The sequence below is a fragment of the Siphateles boraxobius genome, unplaced genomic scaffold (assembly GCF_051911475.1).
Source record: "Siphateles boraxobius isolate OS27281-9 unplaced genomic scaffold, OSU_SipBor_1 18, whole genome shotgun sequence".
In the NCBI taxonomy this organism is placed as follows: domain Eukaryota; kingdom Metazoa; phylum Chordata; class Actinopteri; order Cypriniformes; family Leuciscidae; genus Siphateles; species Siphateles boraxobius.
Genome location: NW_027508788.1, coordinates 4651038 through 4671513, shown reverse-complemented (window position 1 = coordinate 4671513; position 20476 = coordinate 4651038). Strand labels below are relative to the sequence as shown.

The window sequence follows — 20476 nt, the reverse complement described above, 5'->3', positions numbered from 1 at the left end:
AACAAATGTACAATATATCTGAAGATTCTTCATTACCAGTATTAGGGAAAGTGACTTTTAAAAGTAATGCATTATAATATTGCGTTACTCCCCAAAAAAGTAACTAACCGAGTTACTTAGTTATTTTTTATGGATTGTAATGTGTTACATTACTTTTGTGTTACTTTTTCTCATCTGGGCTGGGCTTGCTTGTTTGCTTTTTGGTGACATTTTAGCAAAGGCCCTTTCACACCACTAGTTAAATATATAAGCATCTGGCTGAAGGAAATTCACGCCTATATAGTAGAGGCAAACAAACTGATTTTCTAAAGTAATTTTTTCTTTTTAGTATAATAGAATTGGATCAAAGAAGGTCAGCATTAAAGACATTGGTTAATAAAGTGAGATACATGAAATATATTTATGTAATTTAACATTTAATTATTGCAGGTTTGCATAATATTCTGAGTTGTTATAAATTTTGAGGAATTATGAATATGGTTTTGTGCAATATGAGTAAATACATGCTCATATTTAGTCTACAACTATAACCATCATGTTTAGACAGCACACACAACACCTATGCTCCTTGCTCTCGATTTAACTCAATATGGGAACAAGAGAGCTGTCAGTCAATAATGGTAATACAAAGTAACTTGCATTACTTATTTGAAAAAAATAACAGATATTTGGTTGCAAGTTTAAAATTAATGTGTAACTTTACTAGTTACTTAAAAAAAGTAATCTGAATATGTAACTTGATTAAATTACAATTTAAGAGAAAAAAAGTTAAATCATAACCAGCAATTCTCAAAAAGAGTCAATATCTGTATTGCCGCCTCATTTTGTATGGCAGTAACATAACAAGCTTTTGTGTATAAACGTGTGTGTGTGTGTGTGTGTGTGTGTGTGTGTGTGTGTGTGTGTGTGTGTGTGTGTGTGTGTGTGTGTGTGTGTGTGTGTGTGAGTGTGTGTGTGCACATGTGTGTGCTCCAATATTGAACATTATATATATTTACCAAAATAAAATAACTGACAAATTATGTTAGTAATTAATTACTGAAAGATGTGGGTCTAGATGGAATAACAACACAGAGTCTTATCATAAAATACCTATAATCTTTTGTTCAGGTAAAGTACATAACTATATAAAGGCCTCGTATCCATCTTAAGCAAAAGGTCATGAGGATAATCAGCATATTAATAGCTCCATACGTGCACAACATAAGTCACAGCTTTGGCTGCTGAAGGAAGGTGAATACTGGTACATTTCTATTGTGTAGGTGAACCCAGCAGTTTAGAAGCTGTACATGATTATTAGTCAAATGTATACAGCTATCAGTTAGCTGCCCGAGTACACAGGCATTTTAACTAAATCAACCTGTTAAACAAAATGCTGCGTCTTGGAGAAACTTGGAAGTTCAAGTTTTATTGTGTTAATGTTTGTTTGGCCATGAAAATTATATGCAAGACATTTGTATCCTTTGACATGACATGCAACATGTTTTATTAGTAAGTTTCTTTCTACAGTCCTGACCAACACAAGGGCAGTAATCAGAGCCGGAATCCAGCCCTAAGTGAATTTTGCTATTGTTCTTTTGTTACTGCACCACCTAGTGTTAAGCATCAGTAATGTTTTTGCTGATAAGAATAATGCCATACACGAACGAAAACAACTAAATAATTGAAAATAAAAACAAACAAATTCTCAAGTCCTTGTAAATAAAAGACCTCAGGACTCAATGTTTTAAAGAATCAGAAGACAACATAAAGTGTTTTTTGTAGTCTGAATGCAGCTTTTGTCACTGCCTAAAATGCCCACAAGGGTGCAGTAGACCATAGTTTTGACAGACTGAAAGGGAGGGGGTGTGCTGCCTGGGTCACTAAAACTTAAAAAACCCTGAAAAAATGATAAATATGACAGTCCGAAAGTGCTAGCTAGCCACACATGTATTTGTTAACCTGTTAAAACCCTTTTAAAAACCCTTGTTCTCTAAACTGGAGCATGAAACAACGGATGTGATTCTAGAAAACTAGTCTAATCAAGTGCTTCAGCCAATTGGAACATGTGCATGGTCAGCACTTGTGTATAAACTCACACTAAGGAGTGCCTTTGTTTGAATAGTGTCATAGATTGGCTAGGAGCAAACCACGAGAACATGGGGGATGTGTGGGATTAGGATCAGGGCTTATGGGTTGAGGTTCACTTGGACAACAAACAAAACAAAAAGGCTATAGATACATTTATGTAAGGAAACAGTTAGCAGGAATTGAGGATATTCGCTGAGAAACAATGTAATGTGAAAGTTTAGTTTAGTTAGAGGTAATTTTTAACAGCAATTTTTAAAGTGCAAACAATATTTTACACTTTCTGACCTGTTAAACTTCTTAAAGGGATACTCAGTCCCAAACCAATTAAAATGTTGCTATTATTTACATCATCCCAAACCTGTTTGACTTTCTTTCTTCTGCAGAACACAAAGGAAGAAATTTTAAGAAAAGAATATAACCAAATAACATCAGAGCCCACTGACTTCCATTGTATGACAAATATACCTCAGAAATATCTTCTTTTCCATCCCACAGAAGAAAATAAATCATACAGTTTCGAAAATGAGTAAATGACAGCAGATTTTTCATTTTTGGGTGGAGTATCCTTTTAAACATTTTCCCCCATAGTTCTTACGCCTGTTTAAAGGTAAATGTGCTCCACTGAAGAAAAATAACAACAACCGGGGACAAACAATAAAAAATATTCAGTCTTCCTTGCCATCTGTTTACATAGTATATATAGCAGACGGCTTGAGAAGCTGTGGGCAAAAAAAGAAATACAAGTCTTTAAAAAGAAGTGTACAAATCTCTGAGGAACACACATACAAATAGATACCACTGAACACTGTCTGGTGTGCCAGGAAAGGTTAGCCAGGTTAGCCATCTCTTATCTTTAGCATAAATAAATTGATTGGGATTCAAATTATGGCAACACTGCTACTGTTCAGCTACTTAAGACATGATCTAAACATGCATTATGTTAAGGAACCTGTCAAGCATACTGGCAACTGTGTGGATACATATTACAGTATGTTGCCTATATCACCCCACCTGAGAGCGACACCGTGATTTTGCCAAGCAAGACATGTTCCTAGAACAACATATTTTGTTGATCTGGAAACAACATTCCTGTCTGAAAATTTAGTCCTTATCCCTACCCCTAAACCTACCTAACCTAATAAGTTATCCCTAAAATGTTGATCCAGGAACATGTTGCACATGGTGAAATCACGTTCACCACCTGGAAGCAAGGTTTCTTGAGGTCACAGTAGCATCTGAGCCAAGAGATCTCAGTGCTGTAGTGTGGCCCGTGGCCAACCAATCCTAATACTGCTAATTCAGCAGATGTTGACCAGAGATTATGCAGATATGCATTGGAAGTAGTCCAAAGAACAGTTCAGAAAAGACTTCTGGGGACAATCTAGAACAATTATTTTCAAAATAGACAAATGATCATATTTTACAATAAATACGAGTATTGCGTAGCTAATACGCAGTGGGGAAACTCCTTTCCTCGAGAAATATTGAAGCTTAAATTTTAAAACGCAGTGCAGCTGTACAGCGAACACAGCAGAGCGACTAGCTCGCCCACTGGCTGTGCTGTGGCAACTGCACATCTTATGGCGAACCAATCAGGTGACTTGGCTCCAGAGCACGTCAGAATCCGCTAGAAAGGGTGTGGCTTATGGCTATAAGAAGCCCCTATTTTTCGCCATATACAGGTTAAATGGGCTGAAACGACAAACACTGACAGATTGCAATAGTGTGGCAGGCTACGCAATACTCGTTCCCTACTCTCAGGGAACCGAGGTTACGTTAGTAACCGAGTACGTTCCCTTTTTCGAGAACGGTCACTTCGTATTGCGTAGCTAATACGCAGTGGAGACGCAATGTAACACGCCGCAATTATTACAACACTATTAGCAACTGGCTCTAATCCAACTGGAGCCTAGGGAAGCATCCCGAGGCTCACAGAAACAAGCCATAATAAACCCTCACAAGAACAGAGACCGACAGGGACAAGTCTGGTCTCATTTTAAGAGGGGCTGACAACTTGTGCTTATGTACAGTAATCATGTTAGACTGATAAGACCGGACACCGTCGGGTCTAATTATCATATTGAGAGGACTTGATCCTGTAGGCAAGGTACCTCCATGTTATAGAACCTAACAAATGTGGACGGCGAGGACCAGCCGGCCGCCACACATATGTCTTAAATTGGCATGCCTCTTTTAGAGTGGGCTCTAGTGCCTACAGGACAAACCTGGCCCACCGAGGTGTATGCCAGAGAGATGGCGTCCACTATCCATCTGGACAGTCTCTGCTTAGTGATCGGTAACCCCTTGGTGCGACCGCCGAAGCATACAAAGAGCTGTTCTGACTGCCTAAACGGTGCAGAACACTCCAGGTAGATTTTTAGAGCTCTGACAGGACAGAGCAAATTAGCCTCCCCATCGTTCTCCGAGGGTGGAAGTGCTGACAATGTAATGACCTGCGCTCTGAACGGAGTTGAGAGCACCTTGGGTATGTAACCATGACTTGGCTTGAGTGTGACTCTGGAGTCACCAACCCCAAATTCCTAGCAGGAAGGGCTCACAGAGAGTGCCTGTAAATCTCCCACTCGCTTGACTGATGTCAGGGCCAACAGCAGAGCAGTTTTCAGCGAAAGTTGTTTAAGATCAGCCGACTGCAGCGGCTCAAACGGCAGACCCTTCAGGGCCCCAAGGACCGTAAAGAGGTCCCAAGCCGGTATAGAACGGGGCCGGGAGGGATTCATCCTCCTGACTCCTTTAAGGAAATGAACGACAAGGTAATTTCTTCCCAGTGACTGGCCAGCCACAAGAGCATGGTAAGCTGCTATGGCTGCCACATACACTTTGAGTGTGGATGGGGAGCGACCCGCATCCAGAAGCTTTTGTAGGAAGGAAAGTACCACTGCCACCTCGCATGTCTGGGGCTCAAGGTCCCTAGCTGTGCAACAGCTGGTGAATACTGACCACTTCAGAGCATAGAGGAGCCTGATAGACGGTTTTCTAGCCTCAGTGATGGTATTCAAGACCTTTTCTGGGAGGTCCCAGGATACCCGTTGAGGGTCCATACATGAAGGGCCCATAAGTCGGGACGAGGGTGCCAAATCGTCCCGTTCGCCTGTGTGAGGAGATCCCTCCTCACTGGCACCAGCCAGGTAACTATGTCCATCATCTGCGCCAGCTCTGGAAACCACGCCTGGGTTTTCCAGAGGGGGGCTACTAAGAGGACTGGGCATCCGCTTTCCTTGATCTTTCTGATGACCTGAGGGATCATAGAGACTGGTGGGAATGCATATAGAGGATGTTTGGGCCAGGAATGGGCCAGCGTGTCCATGTTCTTCAAAAAGAACATTGCGCAATGAGTGTTGCTTTCCAAGGCGAAGAGGTCGACCTCTGCCTGGCCGAATACACTCCATATCAGACGAATCGTCTGTGGGTTGATTTAGCTGATCGTGAGCGGCGATGGGTATCAGCTGCAGGGCGGGGCTGAGAGACCCCGAGGCGCTGGCTGAGGAGGCGGCGTGCTCTTTCCCCACTGCGTATTAGCTACGCAATACGAAGTGACCATTCTCGAAAGGGAACTGTGATACCGGTTATGAATCTTGGGCTAAAGAGCTACCTATAAAACTGGTGTGTTTTTTGTGATGCTTGTTAAGTGGCCACAATAACAGCAAATAATTCAATGCTATTTAATTTAGGCCTACTTATCCATTTCTGATGGTGTAGCTAGTAAATTGTACTAAATATAAGTTTACTTAAATAAATAAATCTTTTCATTGAACTTGCTAATTTATTACTCTTAAAATGTATGTACACTTCAAATCTAATAAGAGTTGAATGATGAGGGAGACTAGGAGTCTGTACAGCATCTTAATGAATAAATATGGAACAAAATAGGTAATGGATACAACTTTTATTCAATGGTATCATAGACATACTAGGGAAAAGAATCTAGATTTTGTTTAATTACTATACCAGCTTTTTGTAGCACGCCAATACTGCCCAATTAAAAATAAACGCTCCTTTTAAAACCTGATGAATGTGAAATGAATGAGATCACACCACACAAATCTACTACAAAGAGCCAAGTGCATTACATAATGGATTCTCATAATGAATAAAGCTGCTTCCGTAGTCATGTCCATCTCGTCAAATTGGCACAAAGCCACAAGAAGCTTATTGTCATCAAGATAACATACTAAATCAACAATCACAATCATTCTACCACAACAATTTGTCTAGCCTTGTTTTCTGGTTATTGGACATTTAGTACATCTTGCATTAGCTAAAGCTGGTACATCTTTGGAAACACATCTGTAGAATTTTACTGTAGTTGAGTTACAAATAAATTACAAAATTATGTTTTGCCTTCCTGTATATCTTGCATTTTTTCTCCTATAGTTGATTTTTGAACATTACAGATATCAACATACAGGACATTAAGGACTTAGATTTACTCTTCACTTTATGCTTTTACACTTCACTTAATAATATGTTAAGAGATGATATGGACCATAACTATCTTTTTTTAAGAGAATATATACAAGATTCTATCATGAGTTGTAAATGTGGAGGAAAACCTTTATTCCATAAATCTGTTTTTCAATTACCAGGAACCTAATAACATTACATAATACAGTAGGGGTTTAACACAATTTCACAAATAAAGCTTCTTTCAGCTTCATCGAACCCTATTCCCAGATGTTTTTGTTTTATTTATTTAGACAAAGTCTCATTATAATCCACTAAGTTGCATAAAGCTTTTTTTGTTTTTATGGCAAGCATGGGAGGGTTCAACCGAGAAGCCAGATTACAGTGAGGATTTCTACAACCGGATTAACCATAGATTTAAGAACCTTATTTAGTCACAAGAAGTGAAAATAATCAATAAGCCTGTCTGTAGAGTTGGTATAAAAGGGCTCTTGCTCAGTGTAGACAACACAGCCTTGTGGAGAACCACAGAGAGATCCTACACCACAGAATCCTTCCTTTCGTTCACAACAACAACAAAACAAACAGGTAAGATCTAGAGTTTTTATGTAGGCCCTCGGGGGTTAACTAACCTGCAGTTCAAACTGTTATAAAAAAGACTGTTAGAAATAGCTACTGAGCTGATTAGCTTTGCATCAGACTCCTTCACCTGTGCTTTCCTTCTCCGCTACTCAGAATGGAATACTACAAGTTTGCCCTGCTGGTGGTTTTCCTGTCCTATATTGAGCGCTGCTGGTCTGTCTCCTGCGTTGTGGACAGTTTTATGGTCAAGGATGACTTTGACCCCAAGAGAGTATGTAGTATGCTATTTGATGATATCGGTGGAGATAAACATTTGCTTATTAATAATGTTGATGCAAAACAGACAGGATGACCTAATCTGCTGTACTGTATCTTGTAGTATGCAGGCAAATGGTACGCTCAGCAGAAGAAAGACCCAGAGGGACTCTTCCTCCAGGACAACATCTCTGCAGAATACACCATTGATGACGATGGCACCATGACTGCCTCCTCAAAGGGCCGCGTAACTCTTTTCGGGTAAGTGGAAAATCTGAAAGTATGAGTGTAATGAAGCATTCAATTCAATGACTGATTCATAAACCAAGTTTAATACATATGGCAGCAATGACGTCACATGCTAATGCTAATCCTGCTGCTTACGGATTCTGGTTTGATTCAGAAATCAAGTTTAAATGTATGACAGGAATGACGTCACACGCTTACGCTAATCCTGCTGCTTACGGATTCTAGTTTGATTCAGAAATCAAGTTTCAATTTATGACAGGAATGACGTCACATACTGATGCTAATCCTGCTGCTTACCGATTCTGGTTTGATTCAGAAATCAAGTTTAAATATATGACAGAAATCATGTCACCTGCAAATGCTAATCCTGCTGCTTAAGGATTCTGGGTAGAGTCAGATATCAAGTTTAAATATATGACAGCAATGGCATCACAAAATGCTAATTCTGCTTGCATATTTTGGTTTGATTCAAAAATGTTAGTGGTGATGCCACATGTTAATGCTAATCCTGCTAACTCTTAACAGATTCTGGGTTGTGTGTGCTGACATGGCTGCCCAATACAGTGTACCTGACCCTACCACTCCTGGCAAGATGTTCATGAGCTATCAGGGCTTGGCTAGCTATCTGTCTAGTGGAGGTCAGAAGACATGTATATTATCACATGTTTACCCATTACTGTCACATGAATCAATTGACAAATTTTTTATTGTTTATTCTTAATAAAGGTGACAACTACTGGGTCATTGACACCGACTACGACAACTATGCTATCACCTATGCTTGCCGCACTCTGAAGGATGATGGCACATGCGACGACGGCTATGCACTTATCTTCTCACGCAACCCCCGTGGCCTACCTCCTGCAATCCAGCGCATCGTCCGCCAGAAACAGGACGAGATCTGCATGGCTGGTCAGTTCCAGCCCGTGCTGCAGTCCGGTAAGTTCACGGACAGAAGTCAGGCTCTCAATTTAGCTACAAGACAACAAAAGTAGTCATATTAATTCAAGTTAAATATGCAGATAAAGATCGAGTTTGGATTTCTCTGTCTGATTTCTCTCATTTTACAGGGGCTTGTTAAGCTGTTAGAGGAAACGAAGATGGATTCCTTTAGCATGCTGGCAAAAGAAGAGGCATCCACTGTCATTCCATTTCAGTGCTGTAGAGATGTATATGTGTATCAGGGAGTCATCAAAGCAATGAACTTCTTTTCTCAAGGGAGTCGAGTATTGTGTCTGTGACAATAAATATTTTTTAAACAAAACTTATTTTAGTAATTTTTTATAGAATTTACAGGGGTGGGTGATTGTGTATTGCTTTGCATATCACTGACATCTTTAGTATCACTGGCCATGGTGTGAAGTCAGTCAGGTGAAGGATATTTTTTACAGATAACTCCAAATTTAAAATATATCAAAATGGATACACAGCAGTTTGAATGCCCAATTCACATGAAAAGATACATTATATTCCAGCACATTTGCACTGATAACCAATGCCAAGAAAAACAGAATCAACATATTAAAAAAAAATAATAATAAAAAAGGACAAGAAGTCTTTCTGTTTGGGAAACATAATAGAGATTAGGGGAAAACTTACACATACACATGTTTAGAACATTGTGATTAAAGCAACGGTTTGGGAGTTGAGCGTGCCTATTCTCAGCACTAAAGCAATGAGTAACCATAGTTTCTATAATGTCAAACCATTCATGAACATTAACAAACTGACTGTATGTCAGCAAATATAAATTAACATACTGTCCTGTTTTAAAAAGCCAAAACGTCTGCAGAAGTTCATGCGATCTAATTGGGTAAAACTGGACAAGTGTTGTGTAGCCAAAAGAAGATCAAGTTATCCACTTTACACTGTAAAAATTTTCATGATTTGTTATCACAAATTTTTTATCTTGTGTCAGATCAATGTAGACAATTAATATGGTTCAGAAAACATCATATATTGAGTTTATATTTATTAAACCAATCTCCCTCATTGTATTAACTCAAAATTTTATTTCAATGAACTCAAAATTATAAGACTTTTTAAAGTTAAACTAAACAATAGTTTTTTAAAAGTGTACTAGGCTTTAGTGCCGTCTTCCTGTAAACTGTCATTATACAACTGTTGGTTCAAAACAAATGAAATGCATACAAAAATTTAATTCAACCTTAGAGAATGGACAAATCTTAAGAAATTACAATTACATATCATAATTACTTACCATATTATTACATACCATATACCATACACATACCATTCTATTTTCTATTATACTATTACAATTATATTTGCAGCCAAAAATATATTTTGCAAAGATATTTGTGTTCCTAACAGAAGCCCATTTGCAACATTTTATGTAGATGTGTTTTTCATAGATATGAATTCAATAAGGTCTATCAAAGATATGAAAGATTTACCGCAAGTTCTGCCGGGAAGACTCAATTGTTATGTCACTTATTACCTTCTCATCTATCCAATCGTGTTCTAATACTTGTAGTATAAAAGATCGGTACTCCCCTCCATCCTCCCCACCACCACCAGGATGGTCCCTTCCCATACCTCCCAGGGGGTCTGCTGCGCAGATTCCGTACCCTCGGATTGCGAGCTACGGACAGGGCCAACGCCAAAGAACTTTATATCATAATACTTGCTTGCTGGGCTGTTTATAAATGCATACTTACTACGTTATTTTGCCTACCGAGTCTTTCTGGTAGAAGTATATTTTAATGTTAATTCCAGGTATGTGTTTTGCTGTGCAGTAACAAGATTAAAAGAAAAAAGTATTGCCTAAGTAAGAACTGTATGAACTTATTAAGCATTATTACATGTTGGGTCATCTGAGGTCTTGTCAATTTATCTAGGTTAATACCCTCTGAAACCGTTCTTATTATGACTGTCTGCCGCTAAGTATTCTCATGCCAGCTGCCCAGCAAGCAATTTTGCGTTTAAGAGACATCTAATAGCCGTCCAAACACAGCCCAGACGTCTAGGCTAATATAAGGCAAAATTTGGGCTGTCAGTGCAAATTTAATAGACGTCTAAACCATCGCCCAAGAATAGAAACAAGAATGATAACAAAGAAATCAACTGAGTGAAGAAATGAAACCAAACACCTTGTAATCACTGTTTACTTTGGTTACATGATGGAATAAAACCTCAAAAGTTATTTAGGCATAAACGAAATGTAACCAAAATCCAAGGTTATTTTGACTAGAAGTGGGTTACTCATAGCCGGACTATATCGGGTCTAGTTAACCTAGGTGGTGAAATGATGGCTATTGCTTGCTGGGTGGTGTCTTGGAGACGGAACAAATTGTCTGTAATGAGCCAAGTCTCTGCTAGAGAAAGTCAGGGTTAATGACATAAGTGGCCTTTGTAGGTAAACTAGATGTGGAAAAGTCCAGACTCCAGACTGGAAGTCTGATTCAGTTCTCTGAATGTAATTAAATTAAATCTAAATATTTACATCTTTTGGTTATAACACGCATCATCATGCAGCAGCTAAATTGAAACATATTTTAAAATAAACATTAAAATAAAATAAAATAAAATAAATTATATTTTGATAATGCCAGCCAAAAAGAACCAATTTGATAGCAAACCCTTACATTTTCTAAAGACTGTCTCTGGAAACTATCTACATAACTGATGTCACGAAAGTTCACTGAAGTGCAGACATGTACACATTTTAAAAACATTGTGATAAAAGCAATGAGTAACCATGTATACTGATGTCCCACCATTCATGAACATTAACAAAGTGGCAGAACGTCAGCAAATTTAAATGACCATACTGACCTGTTTTTAAAAGATAATTAACTTGGGCTCATGCTTTGCTTTGTTAAGGAAATTATGAAAATGAAAAAAATTTAAATATTTTGAAAGGGCATAATAAGTCTTGCTACGCAAACACTAAATCTTTGCCATTAGTATAGCAGGGTTTGAAATTAACTTTTACACCCACAGGCCAATTTGGCTACTACATTTTTAAGTCACCGGCCATTCAGCACTTAGACAACAAAAAAGAACACATTAACCAGATTTACTACGTCACAGCTTATATATATACACTCACCTAAAGGATTATTAGGAACACCTGTTCAATTTCTCATTAATGCAATTATTTAATCAAACAATCACATGGCAGTTGCTTCAATGCATTTAGGGGTGTGGTCCTGGTCAAGACAATCTCCTGAACTCCAAACTGAATGTCAGAATGGGAAAGAAAGGTGATTTAAGCAATTTTGAGCATGGCATGGTTGTTGGTGCCAGACGGGCCGGTCTGAGTATTTCACAATCTGCTTAGTTACTGGGATTTTCACGCACAACCATTTCTAGGGTTTACAAAGAATGGTGTGAAAAGGGAAAAACATCCAGTATGCGGCAGTCCTGTGGGCGAAAATGCCTTGTTGATACTAGAGGTCAGAGGAGAATGGGCCGACTGATTCAAGCTGATTGAAGAGCAACTTGTTACTTCTTGACTGAAATAACCACTCATTACAACTGAGGTATGCAGCAAAGCATTTGTGAAGGTTTGAGGCGGATGGGCTACAACAGCAGAAGACTCCACCGGGTACCACTCATCTCCACTACAAATAGGAAAAAGAGGCTACAATTTGCAAGAGCTCACCAAAATTGGACAGTTGAAGACTGGAAAAATGTTGCCTGCATCTCGATTTCTGTTGAGACATTCAGATGGTAGAGTCAGAATTTGGCGTAAACAGAATGAGAACATGGATCCATCATGCCTTGTTACCACTGTGCTGGTGGTGGTGGTGGTGGTGGTGTAATGGTGTGGGGGATGTTTTCTTGGCACAGTTTAGGCCCCTTAGTGCCAATTGGGCATTGTTTAAATGCCACAGCCTACCTGAGCATTGTTTTATGGCCAACATGTACCCATCCTCTGATGGCTACTACCAGCAGGATAATGCACCATGTCACAAAGCTCGAATCATATCAAATTGGTTTCTTGAACATGACAATGAGTTCACTCTACTAAAATGGTCCCCACAGTCACCAGATCTCAACCCAATAGAGCATCTTTGGGATGTGGTGGAACGGGAGCTTCGTGCTCTGGATGTACATCCCACAAATCTCCATCGACTGCAAGATGCTATCCTATCAATATGGGCCAACATTTCTAAAGAATGCTTTCAGCACCTTGAATCTATGCCACGTAGAATTAAGGCAGTTCTGAAGGCAAAAGGGGGTCAAACAGTATTAGTATGGTGTTCCTAATAATCCTTTAGGTGAGTGTATATATATATATATATATATATATATATATATATATACAAATTTTATTATATATAACATTTGGATTTCATATATTTCTTATTCAAACTAAATCCTGTCATCCAGCATCTCCTTCCTTCCTCTTTCATCCTCGTCATCCTTTTCACCAAAAATGTGTTTTAGGTGGACAGATCAATACAGTACAAAAAACATGTAGGATGTTGGAAAATAACAATGTCTTTTCTGATTCTGGTAACCAAATGCTTTTTAATCTTTGCTATTAATTCAATACAAATGAACAAGCGTGCCGTTATTTGTTGCGTAGTGACAGTCATGTTCAAGTAAGCCAGATATGTGCAGATTTTGCACAATACATTGTATTTAATATATTATCGATGACTCACAAGTTGAGTATTAACGCTAAATTTGCGCAGATTTGGCTTACACGAATTTCCCCAGCAAAGTGAGTAAACACGCCAAATTGACTAGTGATTTGACAGCGTTACCCCACAGTTGATTTGTACCCGCATTTGGCAGGTGTTAATTTTAAACCCTGAATATAAGTATGAGTAAAATAAAGCCTGTGGTAAACATAACTTGATGGTACTTTTAACGTTTTGTTCTACAAGATAAGTAAAGCATTTTCCCTACATTATGGTTACTTCATGATGGAACAAATGTTGAACTACATTCGCATAATTTTAATTATAACCTTCAAGAATCAATAGATTCCTAATAATAATAAAGCCTATCATAGGCCTATGTGCAATTTGCTGCATTGGCACTAAAAATTACCATTTTCAAACAGGTTTCCTCAAACATACCATCTGCCCAAACATGGTCAGACAAAGAGATAGCCACGCCCCAAACCCACACCATTGGCTGAGCTGTTGGCAGGCAGATCAGGATGATTGAACAAACAAAGCAATGTTTTGACAGCAACAGAGCCATAGACACAAACAGTGCTAAACTTTTACAGGAAAACAACCAACAAAAGGCTTATTAATATTAAAATTGCCTAACACAATTAAGAGAAAGCATTAACAATCCAAAAAAAAACCCCACAAAAATAACTCTCTTCACATTTAAAGTTTGCTCAATGCTTAAGTCCTGAAGTCTGTGGATAATGATCAGATATATGTTATCTATGCGTCAATACAAAGTCAAATTCCAGTGCAATTGTAGAACAGAAAAAATGGCTGTCATGTCTCATGTGGCTCTTGTGCACTACTCAGATGCTTTCAGCTATGTATAAATTCAGTAATACCAGAGCCCGTCTAATACTAAGAAATGACTGTGGGTGGCACTGTTTCTATGGTGATCAGCCCACAGCCCCTCCTTCTTTCTCTTCCTCTCTCTCCATCTGTCTATGATTGGTTGCTGAGGGTTACGCAAGTGAAGTAACATCTTTACCCACAATCCTTTGCCCCATTCAGTCAAGCTACTGTGCACCGGGAAATTCAGCAGTGAAGGCATGGCAAATGTATTCTCCATTCTACTCATCCACTCATATAATATGGGTGAGTATTATATACATTAAATAATATTAATCCTCAGTCTTTGTATAGTTGCGGGCTTCCTCTTATTCACAGACTAAATATATTAGTGTGATATCACACAAATGTTTCATAAAAAAATTTAAATAAAGCAACATCCCTCTTGCATTTTGGCACATTCATGTCATGAAACATTTTAAGAATTTTAGACACTTTAGAAATGACAATATGACAGTTTCTGTCATTCACTCATATTTACTCATAAAGTATATGACTCATAACTGACTTATTTAATATAAAGTGGACCGAGATCTGTCTCCATACGACCTGAAAGATTTGATAAAGACTGTATGACTGAAATTAAGAAGAGTAGATATGACAAAATTATTCTTAACTACAGAATATGTATTCGACCAGATGACAGAGACTTACAGTTTGCAGAATAAACTGGTTTCCTGGACAAGTCCTTTGTTATTTATTGACAACAATCTCTCTCTCTCTCTCTCTCTCTCTCTCTCTCTCTCTCTCTCTCTCTCTCTCTCTCTCTCTCTCTCTCTCTCTCTCTCTCTCTCTCTCTCTCTCTCTCTCTCTCTCTCTCTCTCTCTCTCTCTCTCTCTCTCTCTCTCTCTCTCTCTCTGGCTGCTTCCTGTTAGGGGTCTAGACACAATAATAATAATGCATATTAAACACACAAACACGAAAAGAAATTTGCACATCCACAAATATAAACTATGATTTAACTTAATAAATATTCAATCGTATAAAAAAATTATTAAACCATTGTTAGGTTTCAATGATAAAATCCCATGTGATCTATGTGAGGCTGCATGGGACCTATATTTAAAAAGCAGAAAATGTATGATAAAAGACAGAGATAAAAAGCACCCTGCAGAAATAGTGTGTGTAAATCATATTTCACACGATTTCTCACAGTATAATGCCATGGATCCTGGAAGTATAGCATGAAAAACAGCATGCCGAGAGTAACATTTTTAGACACTACATGCCATTGTACATCTCTGCATTGCCTGAAAAAAAGAGCCACTTCTAAAAATAGTTCTCTAAACCTGTATAAAACTCATGTTCAGATGAAACTTTGATTCTGTTTTTTTTCTTTTCAAATTTAAATTCATATTAATATTGAAATTAGCTCAAATGTGTTACACTACTCAGTCCAATCTATAAATCATTTAACTAGTTCATATGAAACTTTGATTCCATTAATTTCATTATTTTTCATGGAACAATCTGATGTGTGTAATGTTTTTCCTCCGTCTGATAAGAATCAGTAAAAGATTGACTTTGTGTCTTATTGCCATTATGCTCTGCTATTAATCAATACATAACATTACAAACTAGCATATGTTTAACCCAGGAGTGACACAACACTTCCGCCTTCTGTTCCTACAGCCTATGAAAACCACTGACATTGGAATGAGGGACTGCCTCAAGGTTTTTGCATATTGAAGCATGGACTCACACCACTGCTTTTCATTTAGCCGGTGGGAGGTGGGGTAAAGAGGTTAGTGCATAAATTGAAATTCAATTTATAGCTTGATTTCTATTCTTTAAGAGACCACTTATTCAGGTGAGTGTTGTATTTAATAGTTGCTCACTCAGATTGTAATTCCTCTCTTAAAATCAAACACCTTGACCACATCAAGGACAACTGCAGAGGAAAAGAAAATAGTTGTTAATGCCAGTTCAAATATAATAAACTTTATGAGACGTCGTCATGGAAAATGGTCTTATCTAAGTGGCGTTTTTACAACCCTCCAATAAAAAGGCAATTATTATATAAATAGCATGCATACATAGTTCACTTTGATTCCAGACGTCCTTCATTGTCAAGAAGAGCAGGCACATCCAAACGTAGATGCCTGCCACATTGACATGAAGAGGATTTAATGGGACAAGGAATCAAAAAGAAATGTTTGGTGAGATTTTTCTTTGACGTTTTTACTCAATTGCTTTGAATAGCCCCATCCCTTCACTTAAATCAATGTGCAACATACATCTGACCTTGTCATTTGTGAAGGGGGGGGTTGTTACTTCGATCAATGATTATTAAAGGCAATGGATTTTATCATCATTGCCACCATAAAAGAGTTGTATATGCATAATACATTAGTGCATACAAAATCCTAATAATAGTTCTGTCTGAGATGTAGATGAGATGTAGAAGATGAGATGTAAGATCAAGCTTTTGTTTCTTAGTTTCGCTCTAGTCTGTAGATCAAACAGCTGTAGAGGCTGTGAGAAGAGAAGCATGTGAGAATCAATTATAATGATTGGTGAATGCTGTCTGTAAAACCTCTGATAATTGTGTTAACTTGTGTGACTAATTATTGACTTGAAACAGCCAAAAAAAGAAAATGGAGGAAACTGTATTCCATTCAGACTTGTTCTAAGCATAGCGATTAATCAGTTACCCCTATTTAACTGACATCCAGTTTGATCTTTAAGGGAGATCACTTACTGATCAAAGGTCTTTGTCCCTTTTTCAGGAGCTGTGTTAAAAGCCTCATCAGTGCATGGGTCCCTCATCACTGGAAGCCATGGAGGAGCTGAACTCTGTGACTGTGGGCCCACTAAAGCGCCGAGTACGACAGAGGAGAAGGATTCATGAGATTATCAAGACCAAGTTGCAGCGAAAACTCTCCTGCTCTGGACCTAAAGTGAAGAGGACTCTAACAGGCTTCTTCCCCGTAGTTAAATGGCTTCCAAAGTACAAGGTAAAGGAATATATATGGGGAGATCTGATGTCTGGGCTCATAGTTGGCATAATACTGATCCCTCAAGCCATTGCGTACTGCCTGCTGGCCGGCTTGGACCCTATCTATGGCTTGTACACATCGTTTTTTGCAAACATCATATACTTTTTCATGGGGACGTCAAGACATGTTTCTGTGGGCATCTTCAGCCTCATGAGTCTGATGGTTGGACAAGTTGTGGACCGAGAAGTTTACCTTGCAGGCTTTGATTTGAATGAAGACAGTACAAAAAATGCATTTGGGTTAAATGGCACTCTGGAATCCAACACCACTGTTGTCAACTTGAAGATCATGGCACTGAATATGGAATGTGGAAAAGAATGCTACGCCATTAGCATTGCCACAGCTTTAACATTACTCGCTGGAGTCTACCAGGTACGTACATATTCTGGCAAGGTCTAAGAAATTTCCTAAGTGTACTTTATGACTCCAAAAATGTGTTGTGTAACCATCAAACAAAAAGTAGTAAAATGTTTTCATTTAAATACATGCGAGTGGACATATCTTAATCATTATTTTAAATAAATAAATAAGGGAAAAGGTGTCAAAAACTGTGAGGTCTGTCATAAAAAGGTCAAAATACTTTAAGAGACTTAATAAAACTATTTTGTTAAAATGTATTTCTTTAAAATATATAATATAATATTAATAATTTTAATAATGACATCTTACAGATGAATAATATGAATTATATTTACATTTTTACTTTATGCCCCCAAAATAGGCGTAATATAAAATAGGCGTATTTAAGTCATTGTACGTACAAACTGTATTTTTTTTTATTTACTTCTAAATGAATACATTAGACAAAAAAAAATCTATGTCATGTCATTGACCTGAAGGTGTATTGTATTTTTCTTCCTCAGGTGCTGATGGCGGTTCTCAGGCTGGGGTTTGTCTCCGTTTATCTCTCTGCTCCTATGCTCGATGGCTTTGCCACTGGGGCATCTTGCACTATCCTTACCGTTCAGGCAAAGTACCTGCTTGGCCTTAAGATCCCTCGACACCAAGGCTATGGGACAGTGGTGGTCACCTGGATCAACATCTTCAAGAACATCCACAAAACCAACTTCTGTGACTTAATAACAAGTGCCATTTGCATCATAGTGCTGGTTGCAGGAAAAGAGATCCAGGATCGCTACAAAGACCGTTTGAAGATACCATTGCCCACAGAACTGGTGGTAGTGGCAGGTGCCACGATAGTTTCCCATTTTGCTGATTTAAACGGGCAGTTTAGCTCCAGTATCTCAGGTGCCATTCCAACTGGTTTCATTCCGCCCAAGGTACCAAGCGTTGAACTGATGCCCCGTGTAGCATTTGATGCCATTCCATTAGCGGTCATCAGTTTCGCGTTTACCGTTTCTCTATCCGAGATGTTTGCTAAAAAGAACGGCTACACTGTTAGGCCCAACCAAGAAATGATAGCAATTGGGTTCTGCAATATAATTCCTTCATTTTTCCATTCTTTCACTACAAGTGCTGCCCTTGCGAAAACTATGGTGAAGGACTCAACAGGTTGCCAGACTCAGGTCTCCAGCATAGTGAGTGCCTTAGTGGTTCTTCTAGTCCTCCTCTTCTTTGCACCATTTTTCTACGCCCTGCAGAAATGTGTCCTCGCCTGCATCATCATCGTCAGTCTGCGGGGCGCCCTGCGCAAATTTCGAGACGTTCCTAAACAATGGCGTGAGAGCAAGATTGAGGCGATTGTCTGGTTGGTGACCATGAGCTCAACTGCTCTAATAAGTGTGGAGCTTGGATTGCTGATCGGAGTGGTCTTCTCTATGATCTGTGTGGTGGTCCAGACTCAGAATCCTAAGGTTTCGTTACTGGGACAAATTGAACAAACCAGTGACTATGAGGACATGGAAGAGTATGATAATCTCTCGCCCATTCCAAAAGTGAAGATCTTTCGTTTTCAGGCGCCTCTTTTCTACGCCAACAAAGACTTCTTTTTAAAGTCTTTATATAAAGCAACTGATCTTGAGCCATTCCTTGAAATAACCCGCAGGAGAAAACTGGAGAAAAAAGCTAGAGAAAAAGCTGTGAAGAAGACTGATAGCATAGATCAAACAAATGGAGATGTAAGTGTAAGCTTGATTTCAAAAGACTTAGATTTTCATACTGTCATCTTGGATTGCTCCTGCATCTCCATAATAGACACAACAGGAGTGAGCACCTTCAAAGCGGTTTTAAAAGACTATAAAGAAGTTGGCATCAATGTAATTCTAGCTTGCTGCAACACAACCATAATAGATTCTTTAAGGAGAGGCTCTTTCTTTGGGGGTGGTGACAAAGACATGGAAAGACTGTCATTTCATACCATCCACAGTGCTGTTTGTTTTGCTACTGGTACGACACAACCGGTTAATGACTCGTCTGTGTAATGTGTCCACAAATGTGCCTCCAGAGCTGGAAAAAGACAAAAAACGTTTCTATTAAAACATTTGAAACATGAAATTCAACTCCTGGAAAATGATCTCATGTTGAACAAGTTTATGAAAGCCTCAATTGATGGCATATAAATTCCACTCCTGGTTGAATATAAATATTCTGAATATTGTGCTACTGTACAAACTCAGGGGTTATGATTACACTCTGAGACAAAATTGCATTTATGTCTCGTATTAAGTTTTTTTTACTTAAAGAATTAGCATCAAATAGCAAAATTACTCTTTTTTGTGATATATTTCTAATGACAACTAATCCCTCAAAATAAGTGTAATATTTAATACCATTTTAAATTTTAAATATAGGCTATATATAAAATCCTTTGTGGTTGCTGCAAAACTTGACATTAACTGTCATAAACAAACAAACTTCTGACATCAATAAATAAACACAGGACCACGAGAAGGCTATACAGATTTGTGATTTTAAGTTATACTACTGTATTTTATATGTGAACATGTTTTTATGGTTTTCTTCGGAAATAAAAGTGAATGATGATTTTCACCTGGAGAAGTGATTGTATTTTAAACATGTGTCAGTAACTATTATTTGGACTTCACTATTTGGATACACCTGCTGCCTCAAGGTTCACACTTGGATGTATCTTCATATGCACATGAATAGGCCTATTGTATTGTAAAGCAGGGGTTAGCTAGCTATATATTTTTCAGACAAATGATGCATTGAGAGGAGAGACGGAGCAGGAATCCCCTGATATTGTATAAAACCACATATTATTAACGTTATTTTTTACATATTTTGTTATGCGTTCACACAAAAGTGGCATTACAGCTTACTGTAACCTTACCTGATTTGAAGATTCCCCAAAGACTGCAGATTTTGTGGTTTGTAGCCCATCAGGCTGCACGGTTCATCATTTGTTCAGTTCTTTTACAACAAATGTGTAGTTTCTTATCTATTATGTTTAGTGGAGCAAAGGTCCAC

At 38.3% G+C, this 20476-nt stretch overlaps 2 protein-coding genes across 3 annotated transcripts; both read left to right on the top strand.

Moving 5' to 3' along the window:
- The first annotated feature begins 6924 nt into the window (after positions 1-6924).
- Positions 6925-8842, top strand: rbp4l (retinol binding protein 4, like). Its single transcript, XM_077232956.1, has 6 exons — positions 6925-7080; positions 7228-7345; positions 7454-7590; positions 8104-8216; positions 8305-8517; positions 8649-8842. Exons 2-6 carry the CDS (start codon positions 7229-7231, stop codon positions 8657-8659), a joined length of 591 nt encoding a protein of 196 aa, XP_077089071.1. The 5' UTR covers positions 6925-7080; position 7228; the 3' UTR covers positions 8660-8842.
- Positions 8843-14210: 5368 nt separating this feature from the next.
- Positions 14211-20035, top strand: slc26a1 (solute carrier family 26 member 1). 2 transcript variants are annotated; one of them, XM_077232955.1, is made up of 5 exons: positions 14243-14333; positions 15720-15831; positions 16144-16246; positions 16817-17458; positions 17950-20035. In XM_077232955.1, exons 4-5 carry the CDS (start codon positions 16844-16846, stop codon positions 19465-19467), a joined length of 2133 nt encoding a protein of 710 aa, XP_077089070.1. In that variant the 5' UTR covers positions 14243-14333; positions 15720-15831; positions 16144-16246; positions 16817-16843; the 3' UTR covers positions 19468-20035. The 2 variants fall into 2 exon arrangements, with proteins under 2 accessions (XP_077089069.1, XP_077089070.1); XM_077232954.1 differs by lacking the exon at positions 16144-16246 and having other exon boundaries at positions 14211-14333.
- Positions 20036-20476: the final 441 nt, after the last annotated feature.